General features: G+C 42.8%; 1 protein-coding gene across 4 annotated transcripts; it reads right to left on the bottom strand.

Annotated features, from left to right (window-relative positions):
* Window positions 1-883: 883 nt before the first annotated feature.
* Window positions 884-9,707, bottom strand: LOC123088546 (disease resistance protein RGA5). 4 transcript variants are annotated; one of them, XR_006441929.1, is made up of 12 exons: window positions 9,364-9,707; window positions 9,052-9,146; window positions 8,823-8,972; window positions 8,425-8,695; window positions 8,029-8,242; window positions 7,818-7,941; window positions 7,306-7,488; window positions 5,929-6,363; window positions 4,881-5,836; window positions 2,647-4,631; window positions 1,372-1,449; window positions 884-1,281 (listed from the first exon to the last, which is right to left on the bottom strand). XR_006441929.1 is itself a non-coding variant. In XM_044510745.1 (11 exons), the coding sequence occupies exons 3-10, from the start codon at window positions 8,964-8,966 to the stop codon at window positions 2,666-2,668; spliced, it is 4,293 nt and encodes a 1,430-aa protein (XP_044366680.1). In that variant the 5' UTR covers window positions 8,967-8,972; window positions 9,052-9,146; window positions 9,364-9,707; the 3' UTR covers window positions 884-1,449; window positions 2,647-2,665. The 4 variants fall into 4 exon arrangements, 2 of the variants coding, with proteins under 2 accessions (XP_044366680.1, XP_044366681.1); XR_006441930.1 differs by lacking the exons at window positions 884-1,281; window positions 1,372-1,449 and adding exons at window positions 1,980-2,157; window positions 2,262-2,496; XM_044510745.1 differs by having other exon boundaries at window positions 884-1,449.
* Between the last annotated feature and the right edge of the window lie 1,817 nt (window positions 9,708-11,524).

The raw sequence follows: 11,524 nt of genomic DNA, 5'->3' as shown, positions 1-11,524 counted from the left end.
TGAAAAATTAAAAATAAAAACCCAAACACAAAGAAAAAGAAACAAAAAACCGGAGAAAAAGAAAAAAAACGGTTCAGGGAAACTTGTGGAAGGTTCCCAAAACCGGAGGTGCATTCTACTCAAATGGGCCGGCCCAGTCGCGTCGATCAGCCGGTCGCCTGTGCGTTTCTCCGGCAACTTGCCGCAACGAGCGGCAAATAGGAAATTCCAACAAAGTTAACCAACCAATCTTGACAAATTTTAAATTCACCTCTCTTTCACACACAGATAAGTACGGTATATAAGAACAAACATAAAAGGAGAATGAACTAAATATGTACTCATATTAATTCACTAACCAATCATTAAACATAATATTTTCAAGCAGCATTTTAGCTACCTTTAAACTGGATATATCTATATGAGTGATGAATATTTGGAGGTGGCACTAAACTTGGACATTATGATAAGGCGACACTTTTTTAAGATAAGTATCGGCCATGCATCTTTAGAAGCAGAAATACAATTGGACGTTAACGCCAGCAATCTTTTCATATAAATGTGAACCATGGAGCAAGCATTTGATAGTCGTACAATCATCGGTTCCACTTATAAGGATACCAGTTACAACACAATACATTCTTTCGTTCTCGTGGTGTGTTTTGCGTGCCTTGGATATGCACATGGTAATTAACAAATCAAGCTAGGCCAATCAGTGATTAGTAGAATCAAGCTAGGCCACCAAAAGGTAAACACCAAGAGATAAAGGGGGACTTGCATTTTTTTTTTTGAAGAGAGGCAAAAGATTTGCCTCATTCATTAAGTAAGACTTGCAGAATTTGAAGTACAAAAAAACCATATGCAGAAGGCTCTCTAACAGAGTTGAACAGCTAAAACGCAAACAGACCCAAATTTTGGAAAAATAAACACTTTTGTTTGTGAGCACTTTGACACGCAAAAAATGCCACACCTTGTGTCAGTCTCTCTGTGACACGGCACAAGGGTGTGTCATTTTGCCAAACCAATCAAAAGCTAGCGTGTCATTTTATCCAATACCCCATAAACGGACTGAGTGACACCATGGGCTCAAAGGCTAGTAATAACTAGAGTAAGCTAAGAAGATCGAAACAGAATTGAATGCACTCAACCTTGTTAGTCACACACATTACATGTTACCGGAACAACTCCTTCCAGCAGTTGGATCAGTCTGGTCAGACGCGGATGCCGCCACTGCAGTTCCCTTGCTGTTTTAGCTACCTCCCGTGTAGACTGCCGTCGCCGTGGGGATTCCCTCCACACTTCCTGCTAACAAATCAGTGGATCAACAATCAGAGTGGATAACAACCACAAGGTAACTTCCAGCAGCTCAGCAGCCTCCTCTGCTTGTTGCACCTTTACAAGTTCAGCAACAGCGCACCCTCTCAACTTCAGCAGAGTGGGGCTCTCCATTGTCTGACATGCAAACTCAACCTGTGCATCAAGCAAATACTCAGGGTCAGCAGCAGACAACAAACAAGACTACCAACAAGAAAGCTCTCAAAGCAACAACAAAAAAACAATCCTATTACTGGTTCTGAAGCAGTAGAGGAATTCACAGTCCCTGGATACAAAGGCTGTACAAAGCAAGGGAAATCATCCAGTCGCACAAAGATAGCATAAGCGTCTTTCAGACTGTTATCTCGCCCCCTAGCAAGATTAGCTGCACGTTTCATAGTATTAACAACACGTGCCTCGAGTGAGTCCTAAAGCCAGAGTTTGCATGAACAATTGTTCCCCGAACAAGCCACCAAGCCCAGATTAGTCATAGACATTTCAATGATAACACTAGCAAAAGAGAGAACGGCTACTTGCCTTGCCCTGCGTAAAATGGATAACATTTCACTGAAGCTGCCTTGCAGCGTTCACATGCAAGACAGTGATCGAGGATTAACTGGCTAAAATACGGGATGCCAACACAGGGTTTTTCCAGTCCATGGCCTCAGTCCAACACAGTGTTTTTGCCAATACGGGATGCTGACTCTGAACCATGAGGCTGACTGGGTTGCTGTAGTAAACTGGCAATCAGGATGACACGGAAAGCTTAAGGCTCTTTCTATTGCATTGTATTGTAATTTTTTCTTCATCACTGGAAGGAAGGAAGGCAGAAGATGGATCCCTTTGTGCTTCTGCTTCCACAGGCTAGGAAAGAAAGAAAATATACATAGTGACAATTAATATGCAAAAGTTAATTTGGATCTGTTTTTTGCTCTAATATTTTGCATACTCTGCTTGATGACACTCACCCTTTGCTTCATGCATGGTGGCATAGTCGCACAAATCACGGCATTTGTTCTACTAGCACTGTTGTAGCTCGCCACTCGAGCCAGAAGAGCATTTGTGCGCAGGACATCATATATTTCATCCACATCAGTGAAAGGGGCAGGCCGTGTTTGCTTGTATCAATATAATAATACGCTAAGTAACAACCACATCAATTAAGCCTTCTGTAGTCTGCACCATTAAGGTACAAAATACATACTGCATATAGACGGATAATAGGGACGACTTGAGCACAAGCTAGATAGGTAAATAACTATATATGAATATGATTCCCAAGTAAGTTAGACGTGGCATGAATTAATTATCAGTACAAACTAGAAGCGAAAAATATAATGAAGCAGAGATTACCCTCGGCATGTCCATCATCTTAAATGAAGTCAACAGTGATGTCGGCACTTGGATGATGCTGCTTAAATGCTCCCTCCAACAGGTGCCTCACAGATGTTTTGTTTTGTGTTTGATTGCTGTACACATGTAACCAGATTTGTTTAAGTGTGCCAGCAGGCAAGTGCTGGATGCCAACCGGTAGGAACTGAGGAGCCATGTTGTGACGGAACCGCAAGGAAAGCTTCTCTAGCTTGGGCATAGCCCCAGCTTCAAAGTTCAATGACACCTTTGGACAGTTGAAGAGCATCTGCTTGAGTGCTCGGAATGCCCCGCTGCCAGTGCCAGGGATGACTACACTTTCTTCCTTTTCTTCTTCACCCATACCAGAAACAATCAAATAGAAGTAGCCAAGTGAAGGCAGCCGTGCAACAATACTCACAACATCAGCCACCTCCCTCACCACAATGCCCAACTTGCAGAGGCCGTGGAGCTCACCAATCCACTCGGGGCACCTTTGAAACCTGCAGCCCCCGAGATTGAGCTCCCGAAGATGAGAGTCCCGATGGAATGGTGGTCTGGTAATCCATCCTGGGACATCTGGTTTGTAAGCAAATCCTCCTTTGAAAGTGAAGATCCTGAGGTTGGCAGAAAGCTTGCGGATAGAAGAGTCCAGGGCATCCATGGTGCTCTCTTCCACCGATTCACTACTCCCATTCCAAGAGATCCCAAGTTCCCTCAAGTTGGTCAACTTGCTGAGCCCCTTGATATTCTCTACCGAGCTTTTAAACATATCTACACCTTGTAGGGTGCACAAGGATTTCAACCTGTCGATCCCGTCAGGCAGCATTGTTCCCATCGAACTGAGATGCGACAACTGGGGCAAACTAACAATATCTGATGGATATTCTCTCAGTTTACCTACACATATATCTATTGTCTCCAATTGTTGTAGCTCCTCAATTTTATTAGGTAGCTTCAACTCACATCTAGAAAAAATATCACAACTAACCTTTAAATACCTTAGAAGGAACAGCCCACTGATACCAGTGAGGTCCAGGTAGTTGTTCAAAGAATACTTATGTTCAAGGTGTAGCACTCTAACATACTTGAAATCCAGAAAATAAGGCAAAAGTGAGCTCCGGCAAAGTAAGACTGACCGAACATGTGATAGTGACCCTTTGTTGATTGTTTCCAAAATTGTTGTATCCTTTTTATCATTGTAGTGGACTGAGACTCGGCGGATCTCCCCCGTCTCAACCTTAGAACCATCAATCACATGAATAAAATTCTCTTTACTTGACTTGGATGTCATCATATCAAGAATTATATCATGTACTCTGCAAGACAACACTTCATTGTTGTAGCTTATCCTCCAAGGCTGGATCATACACATGCTGATGAGCTCTTTGAAGTACTTTTCTGCAACATCCACTGCATCCAGAAGACCATTTGTACTCACGTGCACGAAACCTTCGGCTACCCATTTCCTCAACAATTCAGTTTTGTCTATCTCGCGATCCTCTGGATACATACAAATATAAAGTAGACATGCCTTCAGATGATCAGGAAGATGTATGTAGCTAAGATCCAATATTTGCTTCATGTTTTCAAGATTATCTCCTTCAGTTAGAGCACCCAAGGATTTCCATACATACTCCCAGGTTGACTCTGGCTCACCAGCTAGAAGGCTTGCAATACTATTAATAGCAAGTGGCATACCACCACATTTTTTTAGAATATCAACTAAAATCTCTTCTTTTCTATGTGTATCGGGGCAATCTTTTTCAGAACCAAATGTTCTTCTAAGAAATAGTGTTCTTGAGTCTACTTCACCGAGTGGTTTCATCCTATAAACATTTTTGCATTCAACTTTGCAACAGTCACGAGCAACACGTTCAATCCTTGTTGTTGTTATCACTCTACTGCCACAACTGTTTCTTGGAAAAGCATAAGCAATACGACCCCATGCTATAGAATCCCATATATCATCAATTACTATGAAGTATCTGCAAAAATGTGCCACACGGTTAAGAAACAAAGGAGTAGCGAATCTTAGTAAATTTAGTAGGATTAGTGGCTGGCACAACCATATATGCATGCAAATTAGGACAAAGTAGAAGCACATGCGAAGTAATCAAGAAAATATTGAATTTGAGTTCTTTAATTAATGTAGTTTGCTTATGTACTCCCATGACCATGGGTTGATGTGTGTGCCGGGGGGGGGGGGGGGGGGGGGGGGGGGAGGTTTTGTGCACCTCTTATCCTTGAGCGATTCTTGGAGTGCCTCGATGAGATCCTCTGCATCCAAGTTCTCCACATTGAAATTCCTTACTAGTTTAAGGAGGATATTTCCCAAAACTTTCTTCACATCAGGATTCTGACCAACCGAAACAAAAGTTTTAAGATGGTATTGGGCTTTAAGCTTGTCATATACTGCCTTGGCAAGTGTGGTCTTGCCCAATCCTCCCAATCCAACAATGGAGACTATCTTGAGATTTTCCTTTGATACATCGCCATCCTCCTCAAATAGCCTTATTAGCTCATCTCTTGGCCTATTGATGCCAACGAGCTGTTCTTTATCTTCATACATAGCCAAAATCCGAAGTTCATCAATGGCAGCTTTGGCAGATGCATTAGGTACCACATTGTCGACCTTATACTCTTTACACTTTTTGGCCGCATCTTTTACTTGTTTGCTTTTGTCTTTGATCAAGCTGCCTATGGTATGGTGACTCTTGCCCTTCTCTAAGTGGAAGCATATCTCGTGTGTGAGTTCCCTGAAGCCACTTGTACTAGATTCAGGCTGGCTTTGCACCAAGAAGCCGTCAACGAAATCCTCTAGGTCATATGACATCTCCCTGACATTACTGGCCCAATGCTTGACCAGGTCATCGAGGTTGCCCTGCTGCACATCAAACACCTTGCGGAGTACGAGCTGCATCATCACCAGCTCTTCCGAGAGTGACTGGACATCTTTTTTGACGCTTGCCTCCAGATTGAAGTCCTCCTTGTTAAGCTCGCCCAGCTTGTGGAGTAGGCTTCCCATGGCCCCCCTTGTGACATCCACGGCTCGGTCGCTGACTCTCAGTAAGTAAGTCATGTTCGTTGGTTGACTCTGTGAAAATTCTTCTGGTGGGTGGAAATTACGGCGATCTAGTTGTTTGTTACATTGTCCTTGCACGCCATCTTTATAGATGCTGGAATTGATGTCCTTGCACAATAAACAACGAAGTAGTAATATTTAATAATAAAATTATTTCAGTAAGGGTGCTATGTACGTTGAGATTATTTGATGAAGCTCACCATGGGGGAGACTGCCTCGACTGGCACACTGGGGTCTCGTCCACTAATAGGCTCATATTCAACCATCAAATTCACCTCATCAACCATTTTACCGGCCTCTTCATGGAATATATGTTCAGTGATATCCTCATCTCTAAGATTGCTCACTTTTGTTCTCTGGATGATGAACTTGTCACCATTCTGTGTAGCTTGTGGTGCCCTATCCTGTCGCTGCACTATTATTTGAACAAGATACTCGTCGCATCCTGGTGGCACAATGCCTTTCCCTGGCCGTGTGGTGTACTGCTGGCTTGGCCTTTCAATGTTGTAGGCAAAACAGGACGTTGTCCTGTTGGTTAGCTTAACTGAGCATGACATCTCCTTGTTATCATCCAATGTAAAATGTAGCTCGAGCGGTTCAATACCAAGCATGTCATCATCCATATAAGTGCTTTGCTGCGAGAAAAGAGACATGCATTACCAGAAAGTGCACTATTTTCAGAAAGGATGTATAGATAACTGTTGGGGATATAACTATTACCAGAAACTTAGGCTACTAGGATAGTTTTGAAACACAAATCTGGGATTATGCTAACCTAGCAGGGTTAAGATTAGCTAATCTATCTATTTGAATCTAGAACCAGAGTAGCGCTCTGATCTCAACTTCTTAATGAAACAGTTTCATTTGAAAGCAAAAAGTTCTAAATGTATTTAAACTAAATTTCTGCGTTTATACTGTTTTTTTCTTGAACACGCAGGTATGGGACAAGAACCCATACAATGCCCACGCACACCACTGTAAAGTTCTTAGTTTACATTCTCGCCTGAAAATCGAAGGAAAAAACTACCACGCAGGACCAGGGCGTCTTTGGGAGATTGCAGGTGCACGGGTGCTCACATCCTTGACTGCCCCGGTCCTTGGAGCTTAGATGGTTTCTGCGTTTGTACTATTCAGATAAAAGCTTCTATTTTGGCTACATCGGCCACATAAATATTTATATATTCAGAATTTCGGATATAGAGAGTAAAACAAAGGTCTAGGCTAGCATTGGTTTTGGTTATCATTTCCCTTGGAGCCAGACAATTTGGCCCAACTTTTTCCAAGAATAGCCTAGAGCTGGAACTCGGCCGAACACACCCTGAGCCTCCAAACTTCAATTTTTTCTACTGCTAGCCCAACTAATTAACAAGCCAACCAGTAATTTACACAAACAAGAATAGTTTTCAAACACACATCTGGGATTATGCTAACCTAGCAGGTTTATGATTAGCTAACCAATGTATTTGAATCTAGAACCAAATTAACACAATGTTCAGCAGTTGGCTGTTTTACACTTAATTAGCTCTCTGATCTCAACTGCAGTTTGATTACAAGGTATCTTAAACTAGCTAGCTCACCTGGCCAGTGTGCACATCCGTACTTTCAGATTTACTCAGATAGTTAATTATATCCATTATGGAAGGTCTAGCTTCCGGTTCTTGTTGCCTGCAGCGTACTGCTATTTCCATGCATCTAGTTAGTTGCTGGTATTGTAGCAACGTCGGTGGCTTACTCCACCTGTGTCTCCACCTTCGAAGTACCTACATATAGAAAACGTTAACTTTTCGTGAAAATTATAGAATCTTATAGTGCAAACTATATGTTCATGTCATGGTGTGTATCCAGCTGGCAATTTTTTTAGTTCAAAGCCATATATTAGCCTCATGGTGTGTGTATCGTCCAAACAAAGTGTGTCACTTTACCATAACTGAAAAAATAAATCCATCCATGCATATTATATATCCATAAACATGTTGTTTCAATTAGATATGTAATTCAGTAGGATAGTATCCATATTGAAGTGCGATCAATTAAAAGATGCATGTAAAACATCATCCTCGTTCTAATAAGTGAGAGAAATCAGCCATACATTGTTTTTATCAGGGATGCCCATAAACCCTGTTACTAATTCAATGATTATGGCACCAAAACTATATATGTCAGACTTGACAGAAGTTTTGCCAGCGTTGTCATATTCCGGAGCGACATATCCTCTGCAATAAATGAACAAAGTAAATGTAGAGCTGTATGATGGAGAAATGTCAATTATCTAGTGGTGGCTCTTGTGATGCATATCTTACCGTGTTCCAAAACGTGGACCCATAGTATGTGAATTTTCATTTGGTCTTGACAAACCAAAATCGGTAATTTTTGGAACCATATGATCATCTAGTAATATGTTAGCCGGTTTAAGGTCCATATGAATAATTTCTTTCTCCTCGAGATGACGCAGACCATTGCAAATTCCGGTGATTATGTCATAGCGTTTTTCCCATTCAAGTCCCCTTAGTTCATCTGTAGAAGAACATATACATAAAAAAGGTGAGGAGTTTTGTTATACTACATACTGAGCAATGATGGTACAATTTTAATTCAAGCCTATACCAAACTGGTGGTCATGACTTGAAAACTCAGCACTAGGTCAAGGCAATAAGGCAAAGAAGAGAAGAGATGCATCAAATGCAATAGGATCGTACCAGTAATATGCTTATCAAGGCTTCCATTGCTGATGTACTCGAAACAGAGCAATCTTTCTTTTACGTTGACCAATCTAAATTCATCGGACCCAGCCTCCGCTATTCTCGTCTGGTACATATTAGAGCAGAAGCCAAGAAACCGGACTACATTTTGATGATTATTAGCCTTCCAGAGGCTACTAAACTCACGGCGAAAAAGCTTGTCATTAACTGTGTTTACGTTTATATGGATCCTCTTCACAGCAACAAGAGCCCCGTTGCGGAGTACGCCCTGTTTGGTGAGTGTGTCAGTGATGCCCACCCTTATTACAATACCAAGATTTTTTGGTTTTTTCTTGAACCAGCGGTGTTTTAGTGGACTCGAGATCTTTAATTATTTTGTGAATAATAAACTGTACCTTGTAGACCTCTCCAAATCCACCCTGACCGATTTTGTTCTCTTCAGAGAAATCATTGGTAATGTCCTGTAAGAGTGCTAATGGCAGATCCTTGGGCTCCTCGTCTCTGTTAAGTATACGCTCCAGCACACTGCCGTCCCGCATTCAGAACTAGACAATGGTAAAAGTAAGTTTGCTTGAGACAGGCAGACAGGGTGCTTGCAAAAATTGGTAGTGAGGAAATGTGTACCTGCTGGAGATTTATCCCTGTATGTGTGTAGGGAGCAGAGAGGAAACCAAATCGCTGCCTGCCTGCACCAAGCAATTTCTTTTTTTTTTGAGAACCTGCACCAAGCAATTTCGGCACATTAAAGAAGATGCAAAGATGGTTCTTCAGAAATATAATCTAATTAATGTGTATAGGGAGCAGAGAGGAAACCAAATCGCTGCCTGCACAGAGCAGGAACACATATCTTACTGTTACTTACTGTTGCAAGACGCTCTAGATCCAAGATCGAATCTCCATTGCACTAAGGGGAAAAAATCAGAGAGGAGGGGATACCTTTGCATAGGCCTAGGCACCACACCAGAGCACCATCCCCATGCAGAAGCAGAAGCAGAAGCAGAAGGCTTGGTTGACTCCACCGCACTGCTGCGAGGTGGCCGTGTTGAGCGAGCGGCAAGCAAAGGGAGGAAGAATAAGGGACGACGTCGGCACCTAGGCCAAACGACACAGTGGTAGCCCCGACCTGCGCTGCTCCCCGGCGGCGGCGGCGGCGGCGGCGAGATGGGAGTGGGGAAAGTGAGAGAATCTCGGACAACTTTTCGACCGGCCAAGATATGTGTGGATTCCGGTGCTGTAGCGGACTGTTGTGCACTACTAGTGCTGATGATTCGGGTGCTGTAGCAGAATTATTGTGATTGGGGAGCCCTCCTCTCAAGATCAATTAGCAGCTCGAGGGAGGGGGCGTTGAAGGGGGCTGTGCATGAGATTTTTTGTCCTCATTATTTTTAATAATAATTAAATTAAAGTTAGTCTCTAATCTTCTCATTAACAAAGACTGGACTTTCAGAGTCCCAGAAGTTGTTACAACATTGCAAAAAGGACTCTGAAAGAAAAGAAACTTACAACCTGGACCTTCTCTTCTGCAAATAGCACCCCACGCACCACACCAAGAACGCAAATGGTTCCTATATTATATATCAAGCACAAGGACTGATTGCCACCATCTTCTATGCATGTGAAACCTGCGATGTCTAATCCAACTCGGCACCTAAACCAGCCCCTTGGAGGTTAAACCTTCTCGCTGCGGAAGCATTTGCATATCTCAATTTCAGCTTCCGTAGCCGAGGTCGATGCGGTGGCAGAAGGAGGACCCACTACTAGGAAAAGGGCTATAGATGATATGGCCACTAATGGCACACCAGACATGTGGTGCGTGGCGCACCATGTGTTGGTGCGCTATTAGTGTGAAAGCACTAATGGCGCACCAAACACATGGTGCGCCACTAGTAACAATTTTTTTTCCAGAAATATTAATGGTGCACTAAACACATGGTGCGCCACTAGTAACAATTTTTTTTTCCAGAAATATTAATGGTGCACTAAACACATGGTGCGCCACTAGTAACAATTTTTTTTTTCAGAAATACTAATGGCGCATCAAGTTTAACTAGTAATGGCGCACCAGCCACAAAGTGCGCCACTACTATATTATTTTTGGCAAAAGTATTAATGGCGCACCACCAGCTGGTGGGTCATTTGTAATCAGGGTTACTAATAGCGCATTTGTAGGTGGTGCGCCATTAGTAACCTGGGACCAGCTAGATATTTTGGACAGCCACACCTACACATTCACTTTCCCCACTTCATTCTCTGCACCTCCTCCTTCAAGCTTGTCTCGGCTGTCTCCTCCTCCTCACCTCATTTGCACCATAGATTCATCCAAATTAAGTGGTTAAATTACCTTTTTTTTGATAGGTAAGTAAGGGGAAAGCTATCTTTATGTTGTAGATCTATTTTTTTCTCCCTCCAACAACGTGCACATGCACTTTTTATGGCCTACCTAGATCTATGTATGTTTGTGGTGTTGCATATGTTTGTGGTGTTGCATATATGTTTGTGTTTGCAGGTACCGGTATTTGCAATGCGATAGTTGCCAATATTTTGCCGGAATGTTGATTCATCCCGTTTCGGCGAGAATTTTGGCACTATGTATTCTTTTTTGTCCTATTTTTAGGCAAAGTCATGCCAAATTTTTTCTTTGTTCTAAAATATCGTTTTGCTCTACCCGCAGGCGACCATGGTCCGCACGATGAACGAAGGCATCGTGAATAGGTTTTTGAGCTCCGCGAAGGCCGAGATGCTTCAAAAGAACGAGACGGAGATAAGATGTCCGTGTCAAAGATGGAAGCTGAGGAGCCTTATGGACCCGGATTTCGTACAGGTGCGGGACCACCTGCTCTTGCGTGGTTTCATGGAAGGCTATCGACGGCAAGGTGATGAAGATGATTATGAAGTCGTCCATGGGGGTCGGGCAAGAAATGAGGAAGGGAAGCAAGACAACCGCGGCGAGGGCGGGCGAGAAGACGAAGAATCTCCAGGACATGATCACGAAGTAGATGCAGTACACAGTCATCATGTAGAAGATGCCGGACATGATGATGAGGAAGATGTCGAAGCAGAAGAAGGGCATGATCATGAAGATGAAGATGCCGGAGTA

The sequence above is a fragment of the Triticum aestivum genome, chromosome 4A (genome assembly GCF_018294505.1).
Source record: "Triticum aestivum cultivar Chinese Spring chromosome 4A, IWGSC CS RefSeq v2.1, whole genome shotgun sequence".
NCBI lineage: Eukaryota > Viridiplantae > Streptophyta > Magnoliopsida > Poales > Poaceae > Triticum > Triticum aestivum.
The sequence above is the reverse complement of the archived record's forward strand: the minus strand, read 5'-3'. Positions and strand labels throughout refer to the sequence as shown.

Excerpts from the sequence above, each read along its gene's own strand:
- LOC123088546 (XM_044510745.1), bottom strand. The coding sequence starts at position 8,966 with ATGCGGGACGGCAGTGTGCTGGAGCGTATACTTAACAGAGACGAGGAG. Across the intron at positions 8,696-8,822 it reads GATTTGGAGAGGTCTACAAG|GGCGTACTCCGCAACGGGGC; the intron begins GTACAGTTTATT and ends CTCACCAAACAG. Across the intron at positions 6,364-7,305 it reads CGGATGTGCACACTGGCCAG|CAAAGCACTTATATGGATGA; the intron begins GTGAGCTAGCTA and ends CTTTTCTCGCAG.